The following is a 25,289-nucleotide window of genomic DNA, read 5'->3' on the forward strand; positions in this document are numbered from 1 at the left end:
ACAGCTGTTGTATATTTGCTTATCAAATTGAATGACAATCTATCTAATTACATATTGTATATTATAATATATCATCAATAAAACTATTGATATTTAAAAACTGTGGAAATGTACTCTTTATGTTTACAATGAAACTATATACTGAAAAGACATTGATTATTGGCTAATTTAGATGTAATTTATTTTGTATAAGTTTACGTTTTGATCTGTAACTTTATGAATTAATCAAATCCTTATACGGCATTTAGTAATTGGAACATATAATATAGCCAGCGGTTGCTAGGCAGGATACGCCCACATTTTGCAAGAGATGGATAGAGAACAAGCTAAACAAAAAATAGCGATTTTTCGTACAATCAAGGGCCATAATTCAGGAAGTTACGATCCGATATGTGCAAATATCAACAGGAACCAAGGTCTTTGAGTTATAAAGATATATTTCAGGTTTCATAAAAATCGGATCAGAATTGTGTCTTCTAGATGGTTCACACTCTTGATATACCATATATTTACACTATGTGTATGAGGGGTGGCCATTTTGTCCGTCAATTTTGGTCTGATTTTCAGGAAATTCTAACTCAACCATGTAACGGTGATATATTCAAATTTTTTTTTAAATTGGATAAAAATTGTGAGCTCCAGAGGGTCCACAAGCTATAAAAGCGATTTTCGTACAATGAAAGGCCATAATTCAGCTATCATTACAGTTTAATGATGATATATTCAAACGATTTTTTAAATCGGATAAAAATTATTAGCACTAGAGGGACCACAAGCTTTTGCGTACAATCAAGGGCCATAATTCAGAAAGTTATGATCCGATATGCGCAAATATCGAAAGGACCCAAGATCTTTGGGTTATAAACATGCATTTCAAGTTTCATCAAAATCGGATTAAACTTGTGACCTCTACAGGGTCCACAACCTTGATATACCATATTTTTACACTATTCGCATACAAGCAGCAGCCATTTTGTCCGACAGTTTTGGTCCGATTTTCACGAAATTCGAACTCAACCTTTATTACGGTGTAACGGTGGATAATGATTGTGACCTCCAGAAGGACCACAATCTAAAAAAGACGATTTTTCGTACAATCGGGGGCCATAATTCAGGAAGTTACGATCCAATATGCGCAAATATCGACAGGAACCAAGCTCTTTGGGTTATAAACATGCATTTCAAGTTTCATCAAAATTGGTTTAAAATTGTGACCTCTATAGTGTCCACAAGCTAAAAACCTCATTTTTTGTACAATTAGGGGCCAAAATCCATGAAGTTTCGATCCGATACATGCCAATATCGAAAGCAACCGAGATCTTTTGGAGATAAACGTATATTTTAAGTTTCGTCAAAATCGGATAAGAATTGTGACCTGTAGAGTGTTCTCAATGTTGTGGACAGACGGACGGACAGGGGTGACGACAATATACGTCCACATGTAAATGTGGGCGTATAAAAACTCTTGTCGTTCTCAAGTAAGTGAGAACGACAAGAGGAACTTGTTGAAACGTAGTGTGAAATAAAATCAGTGATTGTTTTCCATATAAATCTCTAGTGGTCTAGAGTGTGGATTTCGACCACTAGCTGGCCGGTCACCTCTGGCTTGCAGTTGTGGTTTCGATCCCTGGTCTGAGCGTATGTGGCTGGGAGATAGGGGCGCCTTCTCAACTTCGTTGGTTTACTCCAGGTACTCCGGTTTCCTGCGCGTGTGCTAAGATGATAAAAATTAGAATAAGGCAACTTGTCTGTGATATCACCTTCGGTTGAAGCGGCCATTAAACACTAACAACAACTATATCCATCATCATTTGCTTGAAAATGTTGCGAGAGCCCTCAACGAAACGTCGCTTTAATTTGTTTATTAAAACATATGGTCGAAGAAAATATTGATTTTTAAATACCAGAAATATTCTAGACAATAAGACAATAGATATGTAAAAATTGAAATAAAATTGAACCATATGTTAGTCCCAAAAGGCCCTAGTTTGTGTTGAGTGGATTTTAAACCCCATTTAACCAAGGCCTTGTGGACGTCTTAACCAATGGTTGTGGACAACTCTCTCTCTCTCTGGAATTCGAAATAAGAGCATTCTGTAAAGTATCTGACTTGAAAGTCATTAACAAGCCATAACTAAGCATTGTTAATGCCATCTGTTGCTTATTTTAAATTGTTTGATCTATGTATTGTTCATCTGTAGTCATATCTTATTGTATATTTAAATATAATGAAATGGAACATTGATCAAAAGGCTGCTAGTTGTCAGTGCATATTACCGTGTGAAGTGCATATTACCGTGTGCAGTAATTTGCTTGCCATAGCCTTTATATCCTCAGAGGGGTTGGGTAATCGCATGGCTAATGTGTGCGCGTTGGATCATAAGGTCTGTCATTGAGTCAACTACCATGGTTTTGATCCTGCGCTTGTATGTGACAAGAAGTAGGGTAGCCTGTACAACCTCATGGGTTGTCCCTGGATCCTTCAGTTTCCTCTCACAGCAAAAGATCTCTATGCACAAATGAATTGTTGAAATATAATTTAACCATGATAGTCCCGAATTGAAATAGTTTGTGTCGAGTAGACCCCATTTCTTTCTCTCACGTATTATAGGCCTGTACAAATAAAAACATTGCAAACAGACATATATATGTGCCAGATAAAAAGACAGGCACATGGAGGTTGTGCCAGACAAAAAGACAGGCACCAGAGAAGTTGTGCCAGACAAAAAGACAGGCATCATAGAAGTTGTGCCAGACAAAAATATATGCATAATAGAAGTTCTACTAGACAAAAAGACAGGCACATGGAGGTTGAGCCAGACAAAAAGATAGGCATCAGAGAGGTTGAGCCAGACAAAAAGACAGGCACATGGAGGTTATGTCAGACAAAAGGACAGGCACATGGAGGTTGTGCCAGACAAAAAGATAGGCATCAGAGAGGTTGCGGCAGACAAAAAGACAGGCACATGGAGGTTGTGCCAGACAAAAAGACAGGCATATAGAGGTTGAGCCAGACAAAGACAGATTTGTACCGGACAATGCCTGTGACACATGCTTTATTTCTAGGCTTGTAACAGTATAAACAGGTGTCTAAAATCAGGTATTGTTGAGTGGGTTTTCATTGATTAAAATCAATTTTCCTTTGATATACTTATATATATATAGAAGAATAATATCACTTGAAGTAGACTGTCAAATAGCTCTTTGAGTAAGGTTGTGTTCAAATGGCGTCTGCTGAATTGAGAAACAGATGTCAGGTTTAACCTGAACATTTTTATTGATCTCCCATTGAAATTATAACTCCGGGCTGTATACACAATCCAATCTAGATAAGTTCTTTCATCGAAGTCATATAAAAACAATTAACCATCATTCTGTTCTTTTATTTTGGAATAAAACGTTTATGACACATCACGAACAACGCTAATTTTGTTGGTAAGTGGAGTCTTAACATTATATATTTTTGTGATTTGCGTAGTATGATATTTCCGTCATTTGACCAGTGTGTACGAGGGATTTACAATACACGTTGGTTTAATTCTTACTTGGAAGTGAATGAGTGATGAACAGTGTATAATGACTAATGAGTGTTGTTAAATGAAGGCTAACTATAATTATATATTCTTTATTCAAGGGGCTTTATGGGAGATTAGATAAAGAGCTGACAGCTCTCGCTATAGAAGTTAAAAAAAAAATAGACAACGTAAAGAGAATATGCTGAAAATTTCAATCAAATTGCTCCACTCTGAACCAATAATGGCAAGATATTAGCAACTGAATTTTAGGACTAGCCTCGATCATCATTACTAAAGTACGATAAAAACAATGTTTTGATTATCCATTTTGACGTTACATCATCCATCACAAAATGTATTCAAATCCAGTAAATATGCAGGCTAGCGATGACATTGATTATGGTTTGGATAAGTAATGTCTAATTTATAATTTAGATAACATTTCAGGCTTAAAGAAAGACCTGCAATGGGCAGATCTATCTGCCTTTCATGATTGCATACATATATAAGTGATAACTGATAATCTACATCAATACAAGGACCAAGGCACCCACTTACTGCATGTGTGTTATACAAGTCTAATGAATATTCATGAGTCTGACAAGTGTGGTTACCAATTCATGCAACATGAGCAAATACTATAATAAGTTAATGATGAAATGAAATGAAATGGGATTTAACATCCTACTGTACGGATCCGACTTGGCTAATAAAGACAGGCAAATTTTTCCCGGACAGAAGCACTACGGCCTACTTTTATATCAAATTTCAACTGCCAGGTGTTCAGATGGGATGGAAAAGACCCGTTGACAGTTGGAAATCGACATAAGAGTAGGCCGTAGCACTGCTGTACTTATGAAGACGGGTGTACGCCATGCATTGTGCTGAGAGGAAAATTTTGCCCAGACAGCGACGCTGCAGCCTACACTTATTTTGAATTCAGACTGTGTACATGGGACCTCTTTTTTCCGTACCATCAGACACTGTTCCTTGTCGCCCTCCGTCCTGCACCACTGACAAAGGGAAACCGTGCTGGAAAATCCCAGGGAACTTTCTCAACCAACACTGGGATCGAACCATGTACCCCCTTGGTTAGTGAGTCAGACCCATAATGCCAGGGAACTTTCTCGAACAACACTGGGATCGAACCATGTACCCCCTGGTTAGTGAGTCAGACCCTTAATCACAGGGAACTTTCTCGACGAACACCAGGATCGAACCTTGTTCCCCCTGGTTAGTGAGCTAGACCCTTACTCACTGAGAAAAATTGAATGTTATATGTTTAAGTTTAGTTCTCGTAAAAATCTCATACATTATTCAAGCTACATATAGATTCTGCCTTTTGTCTCATACCCATACAGAAAGTAAAATCTCATGGGAATCAAGTCTATTATTTTGAAAATTGATGGGTCTCTGGAGAATGGGTTTATCCTTCTATTGTAGACGCACGTTCCTGTCTCATTGTGTATATTATAATTATAATGAGGTTGTCTGACTGACCAATCATTATAGAATATAAAGTATGGACAAGACGATATTAGGGCTTTTAACTGAAGAATAATAAACCAACATACAAAGTATCTAGAGGCAGAAATATAGTGCCATTTTGTTTTTACATGTCACCAAGATTTTATACAGGCAGTAAGCTCTTACAAAGAATAATCCAACTGCCGTCTGCAAATTGTGGTAATGGATTAAATTTAAACAGTTATTTTATTGTTAAAGATACACTATGTAAGATTAGATAAAGAGCTAGCCATTCTTGCTATAATAGGTCGAAAATAGATAATGTAAAATGAATAATTTGAAAATTTCATTTAAATTACGCTATTGCGAGCGAAGAAATTAACCTTTGAAGGTTTGACAAGACGTGTGCAATAATTTCAATCAACATACTGGTTGTTCGAAGCTAAGTCTTGCTCCTCCATTTTTAGCTTAAATCAAAATATGGCTGAACTAGTCTAATCTATTTAATATCGGAGAAATCTGATGCCATCGAGATTTGATTATGGTCGGGATAAGTTAATTAATGTCTAATTAATAATTTAGATAAAGAAAGGCCTAAATAAAGACCTGCAATAGGCAGATTTACCTCTTGCATAATGTATGTTTAATATATGACAGTTTAAAAATAATGCAACATTGATCTTTAAAGAAAAATTAATGAATAGTCAATCGTAAACATCACATGATCATAATTTTCTGCCCGAATCAGCAACAACAATTTTATAAGAAATATATAACTAAAGCCACTCAAAAACTATAAAAAAATCTTTTTTCACACATGCACCTGTAACATGGAAAATCTCTTTAATAAATATCATTAATGGGTGACTATTTATAATATTCTGTCTAAAAGTATATTACATTTATGGTTGTATGTGTGATTATCAAATTCAGGGACGCGAGTGAGAGTGAGAAATGGGGTTTAACATCCACTCGAGCCAAACTAGGTCGTTTCGGGACTAACATATGGTTTAATTTTATTTACATAATTCGCTTGCGCGTAGGGGTCTTTAGCAGTGGGAGGAAACCGGAGGACCCGGAGAAAACCCACGAGGTTGGACAAGCGACCCTACTCCTTGTCACGTACAACCGGGGATTCGAAACCACGCCAGTCGACTCAATGACAGACTTTATGATACAGCGCGCGCACGCTAACCATTCAGCCATCCAACCCCCCGGGACAAGAGAGAGAAATGGGGTTTAACGTCCAGTCGACTAACATATGGTTCAATTTTATTTCAATAATTTGCTTGCGTGTAAGGGTCTTTAGCAGTGGGAGGAAACCTGAGAACCCACGAGGTTTGACAGGCGATCCTACTCCTTGTCACGTACAACCGGGGAATCGAAATCACACCAGTTGACTTAATGACAGACTTTATGATGCAGCGCGCATGTGCTAACCAATCGGCCATCCAACACCCACCCCCACCCCCACCCCCCAAAGGACAAAATAACCGATTTGCCTGTTACAGATGCATGTGTTTTTTTCATACACAAATCATCCAATCAATCATTTTCGGTCCACAAAAATTCTTAAAAATGATAAAAAAAAAAGAAAAGATCAGTGGTGGACAGGAAATAAAATGGTGTTTAACGTCCTGCTGTACTGCTCCGACTGGGCTAATGAAGACGGGCATGCACCATACAGTATACCAGGGAAATTTTGCCCGGACAGCGTTACTAGAGCCTACTCTTCCATCAAATTCCAAATGCCAAGGGATCTTTTACATGCCTATCAATGTGTACACAGGACTTTGTTTTTTTGTCCCATCCGATTGACTATACATTGTCCCTTGCCAGGTCCTCTGTCCTGTACCACTGACTCAGGGGAACCACACCGGTAAATCCTGATGAACTTTCTCTCGACCAACACCAGGATCAAACACTGGACAACATCTTACTCTCTTAGTCACTGTGGCTCTCCAAATGATCCAAAACATTTTCAGCATAAGATGTTGTTACAACTTTTTATTTGTATTTATATTATTCGTGGAGATGCAGATTTAGTTCAAAAACTGTTACTTGATGATGATTATATATAAATCATATTGTTTATGTTCGATTTAAATAGAAGATTTACATGGCTTATGTCCTTTGCTAAATGGGGTGTTTGGATGGTCGAATGGTTAGCACGCGCATGCTGTATCGTAAGGTTTGTCATTGAGTCAACTGGCGTGGTTTCGAATCCCCGGTTGTACGTGACAAGGAGTAGGGTCACCTGTCCAACCTCATGGGTTTTCTCCGGGTCCTCCGGTTTCCTCCCACTGCTAAAAACACCTACGCGCAAGCGAATTATAGAAATAAAATTGAACCATGTGTTAGTCCCAAAATGACCTAGTTTGTGTCGAGTGGAAGTTAAACCCCATTTCTCTCTCTCTCTCTCTCCTTTGCTAAATTCACATAACAGAAATGTTCTAAATGACTCAATTGTTAATTAAATGATTCTATGGAAGACAATTGCTGTTTATTACTGTGCTACGTTCGGACTCAGCAGTGATACAATATGAAAAATCATAGGATATAGCTTTATTTATATAAATCATTTTGTTTATGTTCGATGTCCTAAGGCAAAATACATAAAGTGCTGAATTGAATAGAAGATTTACATGGCTTATAGCTTTATTTATATGATTGCCATATAAGCCATTGTCTTGTTTTTTCAAAAATATATGACTATTGTTTTTTGCAATGTTATATATCTGGTTGAGTAACTTTGATCTACAAGTGATAGTGTGTGTTGGTGAATTATTAATGTATGAACTTGGTTTCGTCAGAGCAATTAGTCGTGAATATCCGGAACTTTTTCTTTCGACCTTTCAAGAGCATTTAACACTAAGAGGTCATTCTGGCTTGTATTCTAACACCAATAGTCTTCAAGTAATTGATTTAAAGAAAACTGGGGAGCAAGACGCGGGATATTAGAGATTTAGCTGAGGATTATGGGAGATATCCTTCAGCAGGTTCATTAGAAATTCTCTGTGCTGTGCTTTCATACACTTGTCACAAAGCTCTGATTGTGTCCTTTCTTTCCTAGGAATTGAAATTGATGACTGGTTTCATGAAGCTGAGGTTTTGAGACAGGCAGACTGGCAATCTGATATTGACTAGTTGCAGACATATTATATGGGAGGAAGCAAGCTGATATATATTGGATTTTGTGGTGTGGTTGTGATTGGTAGTGTGTGTTAAAGACATGACGATTGCTGCTATATAGATGATAACATCCAGTAGTATAGTGGTGAGAAGGACTAACTAAACATGGCTACAGAGGGTAGCTATATTCTGGGACACAGTCAGGTTAGTACAAATACATCATACTTGTTTTATTTCCAATAATTGGCTTAGGATATTCTTTGAATCCGATTAATTCTGTGTTGGCAAATTGTCATTATTTTTGACTCACTAATGTCAAAACATTAGTCATTAAGTCTTCTGAGGTCTTCATTTATTGCTAAAAAGTGCATCATAACTGGCAATTTTCATAAGATAGTTACCATATTTGTTTTCTTAAGAGTTCTGAGATCTTCATTTATTGCATAAATGTACATCGTAACTGGAAACTTACATAAAATAGTTCTGGTATTTGTTTTCTTAAAAATTCTGATTTTTTGAAGGATATTTGGTCATTTTTATTAGGTCTACACAAACTGTTTTTTTTTAACTGAGAAGTTGAAATATGTAAATAATTGAATATTGCATGATTTTAGAGAAAACAACAGAGTTGATGAAGTTAATAAAATATTATCATTTATGATATAATTTACATCTTATTCAAGTTAAAAACAAATTTTTTGTCTTTTCAATTAAAATTCATTGTTTATTTGACTAAAACGAGATGTATGGTGAACCCACATGTGTATAGACATTTATAACATTTGTTATTGAGGTAATAAAGCCATATAAAACGATCTATTATACTATGATGACATTTCATGCGAGATAACGTAGTTACATTACATAAAACGGCAGTATAAAATTCTCATTATACCATCATTATTTTGTCTGTAAAAAGCATTTTGCTACATTTCATGCAATTAAATAGTGCAGATCAAGAAAAGATCTAAAATTGTAATAGGAGACTATTCAATGGGTTAAACTGTTCAATTCATAAAACAGTAAAACAATATTATGCAGGAGCATTTCCACAGAGATAGAGAATAAACTCGGAGAGAGGGAGAGAAATGGGATTTAATGGCCACTCGACACAAACTAGGTCATTTCGGGACTAACACATGGTTCAACTTTATTTCAGTAATTCGCTTGCGTGTAGGGGTCTTTAGCACTGAGAGGAAACCCACAAGGTTGGACAGGCGACCCTATTTCTGTTCACGTACAACTGGAGAGAGAGAGAGATTGGGTTTAACATCCACCCGACAAAGATTAGGTCATTTTGGGACTAACACACGGTTCAATTTTATTTCAATAATTGGCTTGCATGGAGCATGGATCTTTAATTACTAGACTTAATAACATACCTTATGATCTAACATGCACACATTAAACAATTCAGCTCCCCCCCCCCCCCCACCCAGTTGAATACACAACGAATTTTGTTCGGAAAATAAACTTGAAGACAATATAGCCATTTGTTTAAAATTGAATAAGATGTATATTATACCATGTTGACAATATTATCAAATTGTCCTCACAAATTTATTTTGTCAGTACCGTATTAACTTGCAATATCCCTATTTCTTGTGTCGCCTGTCCAACCTTGTGGGTTTTCTCTGGGTCCCCACTGCTAAAGACTCCTACCTGCAAGCGAATTATTGAAATAAAATTAAATCATATGTTAGTCCCGAAAAGACCTTCCTCTCTCTCTCTCTCTCTCTCTCTCTCTCTCTCTCTCTTGTGTTGTTGTTAGGTTTCTTATAATACTACACTTTCCCAGACTTTTCTGAAGTGTTGGAAGATTGTGATTTCTATTTTCAATCATGGGACAATCATTTCAAAGACGAAAATGTTATTATTATTTATGCTCTAAATACAAATTAGAGTATCTCCACTTGACAAGATATTTTTTTGCCCCCCCACCCCTCCAACTCCTATTTTAAAATTTTTGTATCCACTCCTGTTCTAATAATCCCTGTACTTACATGTGTATGTTTCTCAAGTTCTTCTCAAATATCACTGATCTTCATTAACCCAGTCAGTGCAGAAAAATATGATGTGAACCTTAAACCCCCTTTATTTTATCTCAAATATAACTAGTGACGTGTATGTGGGTACCTATACCATTGAATATAATAAAAACATGTGTTACTTCTAGTATGTCATGTACTCGATTAGGGAAAGTATCATTATGGCTTACGAAATAGATGAACCGTGCAGTAATTAATTGTTATTAACAAGTTAAATGAACCATACAGTCAGTTAATGTAGAAAGAAAGACACCATATAAATCATTGTATCGACTTTCATCCAATCCATATAAAGATGCACTGAAAAAATCAATTTTATTATTGTAGATGATATCGATGTTCTAGTTTTTATCAGTTGTAAGTAGTATTTGGTGGGTGTCATACATGAGGCAGGATATACTTTCTAACATCTGTTGCCATTTCTCAAAATGTCCATTTGATACAAAATAATTGTTTGATGCCTACAAACTATAAGTTTTCTAACAAGTTCAGTTTAATTAGACTACCATTATATTATAATACCGGAAATAGGAAGGGGGATTGGATGACCGAATGATTAGCACGTGAGCGCTGTATCAAAAGACCTGTCATTGGGTCAACTGGCTTTGTTTTGAATCCACGGTTGTATGTGACAAGGAGTAGGGTCACCTGTCCAACCTCTTGGGTTTTCTCCGGGTCCTCCGGTTTCCTCCCACTGCTAAAGACCCCTACGCACAGGCAAATTATTTAAATTAAAAACCATATGTTAGTCCCGAAATGACCCAGTTTGTGTCGAGTAGACATTAAACCCCATCTCTCTCTCTCTCTGGAAATAGGAAAGAGAATATTATCCATTGCCAATTCAGAATTAAAGATAGGAACTTAAATAATCACTTATTCTACCGTTTTAATAATGAAACGAAAGTGTGCCCTATGTGTAATACTGCAGACGAAGATAATTACATAATCTACACCAGCTTAAACAAAATGTTTCAATTGATCTAATTTGATATGGCAATCCCAATCTTTCAGATGATACCAATTCTAACATATTTGAAATAGTTCAAAAGTGCTTAAAAAAAATAGCAGGGGATTTTAACACTTTAGTATTTAAAGCTATATTTACAATATATTTTCGTACCATTTCACTCTAAGAAATGTATGTTTGTAACTCACTGCCTATACATATGTCTGCCATTGTTTATTGTAAACATAAGATTTAAATATTTTATATGTTTGGAGAGAACTTGTGTAGGCCTTTGCCTGTTCAATCCAATTTAGTTTATTGAATGAAATATTGTTTAAACTAAGATCAATTTAGTTTTAACAGGTGGGTATCATACATGAGGCAGGATGTACTTTTTAACATCTGTCTCCATTTGTCAAAAAATCTTATCTGATACAATCAAATCTATGCTCTACATGTAACAAGTTCAATTTAGTTGTAAGTGGTGGGCGTTATTCATTAGATACTTACATTTTCAAACATCTGATTACACTTCTCCGTTTTCAAACTAATTTTCTAATTAACGTGTGTAATTGGTAAATAAACTTTGTATCTCAGACGTTTATTATCCCTGTTAGATATTATATACAGACAAACATCGTAATTTAAAAGATATGAATAGTTCTTAAGATTTCTTATGATGCTCTAAGGTACTTAAAACTTTAATTTCTAGAGTCTGTTTCCTTCGTTACTGTATGAAACTTTCGGAGCAAAAGGGGTAGAACTGTAGAACACTCAGTGTTGTAATCAGTATTGTTATGTTGTAGCTGTCCTTTTTGTTTGTGGGAGAGAGATTAAATGAATAAAATGAACACTCAGGACCTTGGCTTTTAGTATCATAAGGACGACTATAGACACAGTCCTTTGCCATGCCCATCATTCTGCACAACTGACAAGGGAAGCTATGACCAATGTCTAGGTCATATGTTTTTTTTATTATTTTTTAATACAGTTTTTAATTTCAAATCTATATTGTAGTATTCATTAATGCTTAGTTGTATCATAAGGTTTGTCATTGAGTCAATGTGAAAATGAGTAGGGTCGCCTGTCCAACCTCGTGGGTTTTCTCCAGGTCCTCCGGTTTCCTCCCATTGCTAAAGACCCCCACGCACAAGCAAATTATTGAAATAAAATTGAACCATATGTTAGTCCCGAAATGACCTAGTTTGTGTTGAGTGGACGTTAAACCCCATTTCTCTGGATAAATGATTATAAAATATGTCTAGTGTTGTTAGTAGTTCTTACATTTATATATTTCACTATTAAATATTTTAACAGAGACTTTGGCAAGCGGAATTTGTCCCCACCCATATCACGTATTCATATCATCACGGTATGGATACCTTATACGTTGCTTCAATGTAGTTTTAGAGTTTTGGTAGATTTTCATGTTGTGTACATATGAGTTCCAATTTTCACCATTGGCACGCTCTTTTTCAATGATAAAATTCCAGTCTTTATCATGTTTATAACCACATCAAATATACACCCGTGTGTTCTAGGATACACATAGATTCATAAAAACGCTATGGCACAACATTTCAGTGTCTAAAAGTAGCAAAAATATGGTAAAAAAACAACTTTATACAGCTGTTTAATACATGCTGCCATGTCCGTATGCCGCGTCACGCATTGATGACGTTATACAAAAAATCGATATGGACACATACGGACCAGGAATTTCTGCTTGCCAAAAGTCTCTTTTATTTGATTCAGTTATCATCATTTTATGAGTTGTCTTTGCATTATGCAATCTAAAACTTGATCAGTTTTTGGATCCAAATTTCTCTTTTTCAGATTTCAAAAAAGTTTGTGACCTTTTCAAGTCAATATATTTTCTTTTATCAGTTTATACATTTTTGAATATAAATTGACTTGATTATATTAATATGGCTAGCTATTTCTTAAAGAAGAAAAAGAAATGATTAAATTCCATTTTGAAATGTCAATGAATAACAAATACCAAAAAATATACTTAAAGATACATTATGGGAGATTCGATAACGAGTTGGCAGTTCTCACTATAATAATTAAAAACTAGATAACGTAAAGGCAATTTGCTGAAAATTTCATTCAATTTGATCCACTATGAACCGAGAACTAAGCGAATCAAATTTCTGCCTAGCCTTGATCATCATTACTAAAGTCAGTACGATAAACAGCATAGTCTCGATTATCCATTTAATCGTTTAATGGAGAAGGAAAGTTATGCAGTAAATCGGCTCACAATCCACTTAAGATCGCAGGCTGATGCCATCTAGAGTTGATTATGGTCTGGATAGGTTAATTAATGTATAATAAATAATTTAGATAACATTTCAGGCCTAAAGAAAGACCTGCAATAGACAGATTTACCTCTTGCATAATGCATGTTTAAATAACGTTGTTAAATTCTTTGAATTGGGATATTTGAATAATTGTGTGAACGATGGGTATTAGCAACTGAATATGTCCTATTTATGAAAAAGTAAAACTTTTAAGAATATTTTAAGAATACTGATGTTTCATTGGGTTAGAACTAATATAACTGAAGAAATTTTAACTGTTGGCCAATGAAAAAGCTGGATTCTTAAAGTATTTTAGTTTCAGTTTTCTTGAATACACCCCACTAAGATGTGGCATAATGAAGACGGGCATATGCCATACAGTGTGCTAAGAGGGAAATTTGGCCCGGACAGCGTCACTACGGCCTACTCATATATCAAATTCCAACTGTCAAGGGATATTTTACGTGCATGCCAAAGTCTACACAGAACCTCGTTTTTTTTTTTTGTCCCATCCGAACGACTAGACAGCTGTCCTTGTCAGGCCCTCCATTCTGCATCACTGACAAAGGGGGAACCACGTCAGAAAATCTGGATGAACTTTCTCAGCCAATGCAGGGATCGAACACCCGACCTCCATGCTAGCTAGCCAGCGTCTTACCCACTTATGCACTGTGACGCCTCACGGGGATGTGACTCATTTTTCCCAGTCGTTTTCTGGTTGAGAAATGTATGTGTATGTTACAGTAAATAGCCCTATTAACAATGAATATAAATTGACTGATTGTTCAGGGCTTAAAATTAGGATAAATCTGGATAATCTAGGAAAATTGCTATAGATTCAGCACGTATTCTGACATTCTCGTTTAGTAAGGTCACACCAATTTGATTTTCTGCTCTTCGTATCTTGATAAATAAATAACCACTTGAATCACGTAAAAGATGTTTTGTTTTTAATTTCAAAACTTAAAAATTTGGAACTTTAAAGCTTCTGAACAGCACAACCAAATAATTCGGGGTTTTAAATTAGTCTTTTTTTCCAGATAAATAAGGAAAATTTTTATAGGTGTTCCTGAAGTTCAGAAAATCAAATTAGTGTGGCCTAAAATTCTCGCTATTAAAAAATTAGATAACGTAAATAGAAGATACATTATGGGAGATTAGATAAAGAGCTGGCAGTTCTTACTATAATAGTTAAAAACTAGATAATGTAAAGGGAATTTGCTGAAAATTTCAGTCAAATTGCTCCACTCTAAACCGAGATATTAGCGATTGAATTTTAGGCCTAGTCTCAATCATCATTACTAAAGTCAGTACAATAAAAAGCAAAGTCTCGATTATCCAATTTGACATTAAATCATGCATCTCAAAATGTATTCAAATCCAGTAAATATCGCAGGCTATACCATGACATCAAGAGTTGATTATGGTCTGCATAAATATTTAATGTCTATTTAATAATTTAGATAACATTTCAGGCCTAAATAAAGACCTGCAATAGGCAGACTTAGCTCTTGCATAATGTATGTTTAAGAGGGAACATTTTAAGAGGTTGTGTTTTATCATAAAGTTAAGAGGTAATAATAATAATAATAATGAAGTTTTATATAGCGTCTTCTCCATGTTGACACATGCTCAAAACGCTTTTTGTAATGGCTCTACTGGTAAAACTGTTGAAACAGGAAAGTCTTTAGTGCGGATTTAAATTGATTAAAAGTTTGTTGATTCTTGATCTGTTGTGGAAGTTCGTTCCATAATCTAGGACCAGCTGAACTGAAAGACCTATACCCATATGACTTCAAATTATATCTTGGAACAACTAGTGAATGTAATATATAGTTTCATTCACCATAAGTACACTTTATACTATAGAATATTTGATGAGACACTTATTATAAACCCTGATGAATCATAGATTGGACATTTTATGGAATATTGATACAAGTTTGTATTGTCTAGCCAACATTGTTTGTTGATCGCCCACATACAAACTTTGACATTATTCCTGTCAGCGAAACAATAGCCATATCATATATTTAAGGAAACATGTTGAATGCATCATAGTGCATATAAATCAATAAGAAGTACTTTTAACTCCAAGTATGACCTTCTTCAACCACCTGATCGTATTCAGAATAGAATGATAAGACCCACATAAATGACAAAAAATAATTTATTTGCGGGTTGTTGATAAGATAAGAAAGCATGTGCTTCTGAGTGCCAGGCTCACATGACAGGGATTTGAATACATTTTGTGATGTATGATTTAAAGTCAAAATGGATAATCAAGACTTTGTTTTTTTATCGTACTGGCGTTAGTAATGATGATCGAGGCGTGATTTAAATTTCAGTTGCTAATATCACGATTGAGGGTTGAGGGTTTCACGTTTCAGCATATTCTATGTTGCCGATTCATTGAATAACAGTTGAAAATAGCCAGCGGTGTTATAGATCTTGTGTAGATATCAAATATATTCCACCATCTATCCTAAAACATATTCAAAGTCTGTAAATAAAAACTATTAAAAATAGTCCTTATGTAGGGATCGAATTAAAATAACAATGATAAAGAAGTGTTGGGTGTATTGGTCCATTGCTATCAAAATTGATGTGATTTATCTTATGAAAATAGACTGACATTGAAGAGATGACATTGAAGAGATGACATTGGGATGATGATGGATAGTGATAATGATGATGGTTAGGGTGACAATGATGATAGTAAGGGTGACAATGATGTTGGTTAGGGTGACAATGATGTTGGTTAGGGTGACAATGATGTTGGTTAGGGTGACGATGATGTTGGTTGGGATGACCATGATGATGGTTGGGATGATGATGGTTGGAATGATGATGGTTAGGATGACAATGATGTTGGTTAGGATGACAATGGTTTGGATGATGAAGGCTATGATGACAATGATGATGGTTGGGATGATGATGGTTAGGGTGACAATGATTATGGTTGGGATGACAATTATGATGGTTGGGATGACAATAATGATGGTTGGGATGACCTTGATGATGGTTGGGATGACAATGATCAAAGTTCAGGTGACAGTGATGATGTGGAGGATGACAATGATGGTTGGAAATGACAATGATGATGGCTCAGATGACAATGATGTTTAAAGATGATGATGGTTATCATCACAATAATGTTAATGAAGGTTATGATGACAATATTGATGTTTGGGGTAATGATGGTTAAGATGACAAGGTTGATGATTAGGATGACAAGGCTGATGGTTAGGATGACAATGGTGATGGTTAAGATGACAATGATGATGGTTAAGATGACAATGATGATAGCATGACAATAATGATGGTTGAGATTGTAGCACATTATTAGCCAACAAAGGAACATTAGTAAATCGAATAAGAACCCCTGGGACATAATCCTTATTTGACCACCTACTGAATAACCTTTTTAAACACACAGACATTATTATTATTTTCTCTACAATAACAGGATATATCAATTTCAATTTCCTCTTAACGTGGCAGATGGTGGCCTCTAATTTACACCATAGCCTAATAAGATAGTCAAATTATTTTGACCAGAAATCAATGTCCATTTCAGTGTAGTGATGATTCGATTGGTATCAAGGTCTCTAGAGGCCATCTTAATACGTGGCTTTTAATGTCCAACATCATATTTGCCTCCTGGCATTCATAAGAACCATATTATTGATATTGATCCATCAGCACAGAATGAAAATTTTTTTTTTTCTTCTGTCGCTATTTATTGTGAAAGTTTTTGTGTTCTATTTAATGAGTAAGGATGAATTTAGAAATATTTGATTGATGAACAGCACCTACTAATTTGATTTCAGACTCCATGTTAATAACAGTTATTAGTTTGGCCATTCTGAATTTATTGATATTGTTTCCCTTGACTGAATGTAAGTGCAAGCAAATTATTGAAATAAAATTAAACCATGAGTTAGTCTCTCTCTCTCTCTCTCTTTTGCATCAGGTGTACATATTCTGCATATCCTGCTTTGTGCATGACATTTGTTACTGTTATAGCTAATTGAAATGGTAGTTGGGAATTGGATTTATATTGTTGAAAATTATGGATGATAATTGCAAGGCATGTTAGATCAGTTCAGATATTAGCTATTTGCTTCAGAATATACGGGGAGGGGGATCTAGTGGTTTAACACATGCACATGAAATCATAAGGTCTGTCATTGAGTCAACTGGCATGGTTTCAGTTCCCTGCTTATATGTGACAAGGAGTAGGGTCACCTGTCCAACCTTGTGGGTTTTCCCCGGGTCCCCTGGTCATCCTTCCACTTCACGAAATGAACTAGTTTGAGTCGAGTGGGCGTTAAACCCCATTTCTCTCACTCACTAAGTATAAGGTACCTGTCACAGACAATGTCAGGCACCAATTCAGACTTTGTCAGACACTACACATCTGGTTCCTGTCATTTTGTCTTTTTTTAGTGTTTTTATTGATTTAATTAATACATGTCTAACAAAAAGTTCATTAGTGCTTGACATTTTGTCAGGTAACATTAAAGATAAACTATTATTACTAAATTTAAGTGACATTTCAAAAGAGTAAAAATGAAGCCGTTGACTGGAAAACAAACCTGCTAAAAACTAAACGATGAGGTAGATGTAAGTGTATTCGCTCAATGTTATCAAGCAAATATTGCAACAAATGTGTGAGGAAAATATATGATGATAATAATAAGGGTTCTTGCTTGAAAAGTTGAGAGAATACTTTTCGAAATGTCGCCTAAATAAATCAGTAATTGTTCTTCCATAAGTATATGTTATAGTTTATTTATCTATCCAATTACTAAATGCCTCTCATTATATGATAATAATAATAAACATTATTGTATGCTCTTTAAAGCACTGACAAAAGTTCCAGGAAATAGATTATTTATAAATATGAATATTTAGACAGTTAATTAGGTTTTGAGTTGTTGTAAAAAGACGCTGAGAGATGGGACTGTCCTAAGATGTATCTGCTGCATTGTGTGAAAATGATCTGGCAGTAAGTGGTCATCTAGACAAATCTGAAACTATACAGAACATCAGGACAAGTACATATCTGAGGATTAATGAAGCTGCTAATAGTATTAATTAATTAAACATACATTATACAAGAGCTAAATCTACCACTCAACCCGATTATCGTTGATAACAGGCTGGCTTGATTAGATAATTAAGTGATCAACGTATTTATCGTTTAATACCGTATATACACCTACCTTGATTAACTACTTAATCTGCCTTGATTGTATAGTATACACTGTAAGAGGGGGAATCCTATAATTTCATACTGAATTGAAAAGTTCATACAGACATTTAAATATGGGTATTTAAACATACATTATGCAAGAGCTGAATCTGCCTATTGCAGGCCTTTCTTTAGGCCTGAAATGTTATCTAAATTATTAATTATACTGTAATTAACTTATCAAGACCATAATCAACTCTCGATATTTGCTGGATTAGGATCCGATTTGCTGCTCAACTTTCATTCATGATTTAATCATGAAATTGGATGATCAAGACTATGTTTTTTATCGTACCGACTTTAGTAATGATGATCAAGGCTAGGTCGAAAAATTCAATCGCTAAATTCTCAGTTCACAGAGGATGAATTTGACTAAAATTTTCAGCAAATTCCCTTTATATTATCTAGTTTTTAACTATTATAGTGAGAACTGCCAGCTCTTTATCTAATCTCACACAATGTATCTTTAATATCAAAGGTTTTAATAATCACAGAGATAGCCGCAATAGTCGTGGGGATTACTTATATCATGGACCGTATACATGTATACAGTCCATGCTTATATAAATGAATTGATAAATAGTATTATTTCTGGTCCAAAATCAATGAATTCTTGTAATAATTTTCTATAAAACAGCTGTATGTGTATTGTATACAGTGTATACACATATGTTTGTTAATTAAACAGACTTCTGATTGCTGTTTTCATATTTTTATTGATTATTGGCTGTTTCCTTACAAAAACAATGTGTCTAAAGGTCATTGGGGTCAAAACAAATTAATTTCAGGAAAAGGTTGTCGCAGTCGACCATTGATTTTTCTCGAATGAATATCAATTATTGATAAGTTTTTACAAGTCACTTCAAAATGAAAAATTAGCATTGTAGTTTATTCTTGGTCGACTTCTATTATTTATGTAAAATTTCTATTTTTGAAGTAAAAATACTTAAAGGAGCTAAATCGCTAATATTTCGTACCTAGAAATTGACACAAATGGGTCGCAATGCATATAATAATGTAATATGAATGTATATAAACTGGTTATTCCAGTTTACGCCGATAGTATTTATTGCGCATGCTCTCCAGATATGAATATGGGGTCACCATTTGACATGACTTCTGGAATATGTCTAGCCTTGTTCTTCGAGTCCCTTTTTACAAATAGCGCTGAAAGGCATTATGGTACACGATTCGTGTACCAATGGTAAAAGGTTTATTTTGTCTTAAATATTGGATATCAGAAGTCCATCTTTTCCTTGTAAGATTACAACATATAATTTGTGTTTTCAATGTCGAATTCTTTGGATGATATTGAGTTAGAGACTTAGCTACTTTAATGCATGCAGACACAGATTGAGTGATATTTATGGGGTGTATTAAGCTTCTTGTACCGATCCATTCATCTTATGCTGGGTTCCCACTGTCGTCCGATGCCTTACGATAGGATTGTCCTTATTGAGTCAAAGATCTGGTACGTGTAGATACGTTTGTATAGGATCAACACGATTGCTGCAACTGACCTGAATATATGAGAAGACCTGATAGGATCACAACGATTACTTCACGATAAAAACCATAATTTCAATCGTAGCACGAATCGTGATAGTGGGAACTTAGCATTAAGGAAGATCCTAAAGCAAACTGCCCATTAGTTACTGTCATGGACAATTGATTCCAGTGACAAGTCAAATTGCAGTCATAGATGGTTGATTCCGGTGATAAGTCAAGTTACTGTCATGGATGAATAATTTTGGTGACAAATCAAGTTAGTCATGGATGATTGATTCTGGTGACAAGTCAAATTGTGGTCATGATGTTTGATTCCAGTGACAAGTCAAGTAGTAGTCATGGTCGATTGATTCCAGTGACAAGTGAAGTTACTGTCATGCACGATTGATTCTGGTCATGATCGATTGATTTCAGTGATAAGTCAAGTTACTTTCAACACAAACTGGTCATTTCGGAACTAATATGAATCAGTTTTATTTCAATGATTGATTGATTCCAGTGATAAACGAACTAAACAGGAGACAGAGAGTGATAGAGGGGGTGTGGGATATCCATCCACTCAACCAAAACTTGGTCACTTTGGTACTTACATGGCACATTCTTATTTCAACACAAGGTTGAACAGACAACACTACTCCTTGTCACATATTAGCATGGAATCGAAACCACGCCAGTTGACTCAATGACAGGTGTTATGATCTAACGTGCACGCAATAAACCATTCAGCCACTCACCCCGCCCTTCTCCTCCTCCTCTGTTCATGACTGTGGAATTGGATGGCCGAATGGTTAGCACATGTTGACTGTATCATAACTGGTGTTGTTTCTATTTAACAGTTGTATGTGGCAGGGAGTAGGATCGCCTGTCCAAACTCGTGCGTTTTCTCCAGGTCCCCCGGTTTCCTCCCACTGCTAAAGACCGCTATGTGCAAGTGAATTGTTGAAATAAAATTGAACCATGTGTTAGTCCCGAAATGACCTAATATGTGTCGAATGGACGTTAAACCCCAATTCTCTCTCTCTCTCTCTCTCTCTCTCTCTCTCTCTGTCCATGACTAGATGAGAAGAGAAGAAAACGTGAGTGTCAATTAGACCCCATATGGTTTTAGGTGCATAGAGATAATCCACCAGATGTAAAATTGGTGCTGGTTTTGTTTGCACACTAAGGGGAGATAATTATGTAATAACACCACTTCTGACTTTCTGCCATTTGTTAAATGTATATAATTTCATATAATAATAGATAAATAGTCTGAGGCCATAGGATAATTTCTTTTGAGGATCCATTGGGTGTGTGCTTAATAGACGATGTCTGGTTTTCAGAGCAATTATTGTAATTTTTATCATTATTTAGATTGAATCGGGATGAAAGTCTACGCCCGCGGGTTATATACAAAACATTGCCCACAGCAAACAAAACAAATCCGTACAATTCAACGTTTTTATTTTTCACCAAAACTGAAACAGCCATGTCTTTTTAAAATATAAAATAAATGTACCAGTATTTGATTACAGTTTATTTTTAGATTTAATCATTGTTTTTGTTGTTTTGCATGCGTTTCTTTGTAATAGAAATACATCCAATTATTGCTATTCCAATTTTAGAAATCAGATATTCTTGTTTTGGGTAAATAAGAATAATTTGTACTATTGTGAGACAGAAAAGTTCAAACTACATGTTGTTATGTGTAAATAAGAATAATTTGTACTATTGTGAGACAAGAAAAGTTCAGGACTACATGTTGTTTTGCAGGAAAAATGTTTGTTATTCCTCCTCTTCTTTCTTTATTTTCTATACAACTTTAGATATAGCTGACGTCACTTAGACGGTGATCTACATGTTTACAGAGACACCATAATGATTTTTCAATTATCAGTGATATCAGTGTGACAGTCCTTCGACAGGATATTATTCAGTTTCTTCCCGGACCTCCCGTATAGGTAGAATTAGACAATAACTGTCTTTTCTCGATATTTCATTGTTTGCCAAATCTCAGTATAGATTTAAATTAATTGCCTGTTTAAATCCTGTTATATCTTTCCTTCGTAAGCCTCCTGATTCGCTATAATAAATTTAAAACAATGATTGAGATTTCCTGATGCTTGTGTGTGTATAGATTTAATTAATTGGTTATTTATTGACTGTATTTATTTTCTACGAGAACCTTCGGTGTCAGTAAAATACATTTAAAAACAATGACAGATTCTTCTTTATGTGTGTGTAGACTACTGTATTGAAAGAGGTGTTCCAGGAAAAAAAGAAAGTGCATGGTTTAGGTGCAACCTTCTACAGCGCCTTGAGAAACATTTGCCATACCATACGTGTCCCAAATCCACCCATGAGGTCGACTAACTGGGTCAGTTTGAAAGAGGTGTTCCAGGAAAAAAAGAAAGTGCACGGTTTAGGTGTACCCTTCTACAGCGCCTTGAGAAACATTTACCATACCATACCATGTCCCAAATCCACCCATGAGGTCCACTTACTGGGTCAAACTTTTATCATTTACTGTTATAATCATGACCGATGTTTAGCCCTATTTCTTTTCCACGGTGGCTAAGTGGGTAAGACGCCCATCTTCATTAGCCCAGTCGAATCAGAACAGTAGGAAATTAAACCCAATTTCATTTTTTTTATTTCATTGATTAAGTCAAAAATGTGTAAGCCCTCTTTTGACTTTATCAACTGTTGTAATTATTAAATGATTATAAATATGTGTTGTTCAACCACTTGTTGGGCTTCTATTGGAAATGTATTACATCTCTCCCCCCTCCCACCACAATTTGATCTAAGTGTAAGTTTGCACATCAGTGCTGCAATTCATCAGCTGTTGAAATTATTAATTCATGATAATTTTCAGTTGAATGCATTATTGTATCTTCATGCATGAGAAATACACAGAATATGGTTTGCTTTTTTTAAGTAATGATTTTGCCTTTGGTTATTGCGTGGTTAATATGGTCGTCAAATTAATGTTTAAATAAACAAGCTGGTTTATTTGTTTCTAGAGATGTCATTAGTTCTGCTACTGACTTTGGACGTCATGGTAAAAAAAATCATTAAACTGTTGGCAGAATAATTAATATGATTTATAATACAATGAAACCACATAAATGTACTGAATTTATATTGGGTAAACATTCTAATTAGCTTTTAGATATTGAATGAAAGCGTAAACTAAGGGATATTTGAAATATACTGGTATATTTAATTCAAGTGTTTGTTTAATGTGGGTATTTAGTGCTAAAACAGCAAAACTTACATTTGATGTCCTAGAAATATCCCTTTCAGATGCAGCGAACAAATTATCAGGCAAGGTTTAAACGATAACTGATGTTTTTAGCTTTGATACAAAATTCCTTTTAAGAAATTACTAAAATATAGACAAGAGAACTGCAGTGCAGGACAGGATCAGAATTGGAGTCGGACATGGTTTGTCTCGTTTCCAAGCCTGGCCATTTTCGAACTAATACTTCTTGTTAAAAGGAAATACATGTAGGTATGTTTCAGCAGACACTCTGGGAATTTCTTGTCAAAGTGACTTAACTAGTTCTATGACGTTTTCAAGCAAATTGTTTATTAGTTGATTACTTTTGCATTGATGTCACAAATGGACAGTTTAGTCTAGCTAGAGAGGTGTAAAGGACTGTATTGTCTAGGGGTCAGAAGGAGAGTATAGTCTAGGTGTCTTAAGGGCAGTATAGTCTAGGGGTTTAAAGGATAGTATATTCCCTGCAGTCTAAAGGACAGTATAATTTAAGTGTTTTAAGGACAGTATTGTCTAGGGGTCTAAATTAAAGGACAGTATAATCTAGGTGTTTAAGTATAGCCTAGGTGTCTTAAGGACAGTATAGTCTAGGGGAGTGAAGGATAGTATAGTCTAGGGGTGTAAAGGATAGTATAGTCACTGTGGTCTACAGGACAGTATAATTAGGTAGGTGTCTAAAGGACAGTATATTCTAGGGGTCTAAAGGACAGTATAATCTAGGGGTTTAAAGGACAGTATAGTCTAGGTGTCTAAAGGATTGTATAGTCACTATGGTCTAAAGGACAGTATAATTTAGGGGTTTAAAGGACAGTATAGTCTAGGGGTCTAAAGGACAGTATAGTCACTATGGTCTAAAGGACAGTATAATTTAGGTGTCTAAAGGTCAGTATAATTTAGGTGTCTAAAAGACAGTATAAGTTAGGTCTAAAGGAGAGCATAGTCTAGGGGTCTAAAGGACAGTCTAAGCATTTAAATGACAGTATAGTCTAGGGGTCAAAAGGACAGTCTAGGAGTATAAAGGACAGTATAGTCTAGGAATTGAAAGGAAAGCATAGTCTAGGAGTCGACGGGAAAGTATAGTCTAGGAGTCGAAAGCACAGTATAGTCTGGTGGTCTAAAGAGAACTTCCATGTCTGTTTAATGGAAATGCCAGACACCTTTTGATCGCCTATGGCTTTTAACGTGTGCATCTGCAACTGCAAGAAGTCATCAGCAAGCTTACTGATGCTTTTTAAATCATGCTGATCATTCTATCTCTTTTAATTGCCATATTCTCCTCTTTCAATTTGAAAGTCATTCATTAGGATTTTTTCATCCATTTCACTGATATCAATATTGATAAGTCTCGATGATGGAAAAAAAACCCAAGTGATTGTGTTTTCCTATTATGACCTTTCAAGGTATCAAATGAGTTCATATATTCCCAGGTACCTTTAAGTATACAGGTACACCGTGTCTTATGAATGTGATATATACCGGTGTGTTCACTGAAGTATAACACAGTTAGATCTTATAGATCTATAAATAGTCCTGTAAATAAACCATTCAACCATTTTTAACACGATTTTTGTTGACAAACTGTATATTTCCGGTATTAGATGTAGGTGTCCATGTTTATTGCGGATGGTGAAGGAGGATTGTTAAACAGCCAAGGACAAAACAAACAGTACAGTTAGCTAAGTTGTATCTATTAATATTTGTTTGAATGAAACCATTCAACACATTTGTTGTTGTTGTTAAACTGTATATACAGTGTTAGATGTATGTGGATGGTGAAGAAGGACGACTGTTGAATAAACCATGGACAGAACAAACAGTACAAACAGTACAAGAACACAGCA

At 35.3% G+C, this 25,289-nt stretch overlaps 1 protein-coding gene across 1 annotated transcript in view; it reads left to right on the forward strand.

The window, feature by feature from the left end:
* Nucleotides 1-8,059: 8,059 nt before the first annotated feature.
* The window catches only part of LOC126831940 (putative sodium-coupled neutral amino acid transporter 11), a 109,983-nt gene continuing 92,753 nt past the window's right edge, over nt 8,060-25,289 (forward strand). The window contains exon 1 of the mRNA XM_050562598.2: nt 8,060-8,318. Within this exon, the coding sequence (XP_050418555.1) occupies nt 8,280-8,318 (39 nt within the window). The 5' untranslated portion in view covers nt 8,060-8,279. The remainder of the gene's footprint in view (nt 8,319-25,289) is intronic.

This window comes from Patella vulgata, chromosome 9, assembly GCF_932274485.2.
Source record: "Patella vulgata chromosome 9, xgPatVulg1.2, whole genome shotgun sequence".
Classification (NCBI taxonomy): Eukaryota; Metazoa; Mollusca; class Gastropoda; family Patellidae; genus Patella; species Patella vulgata.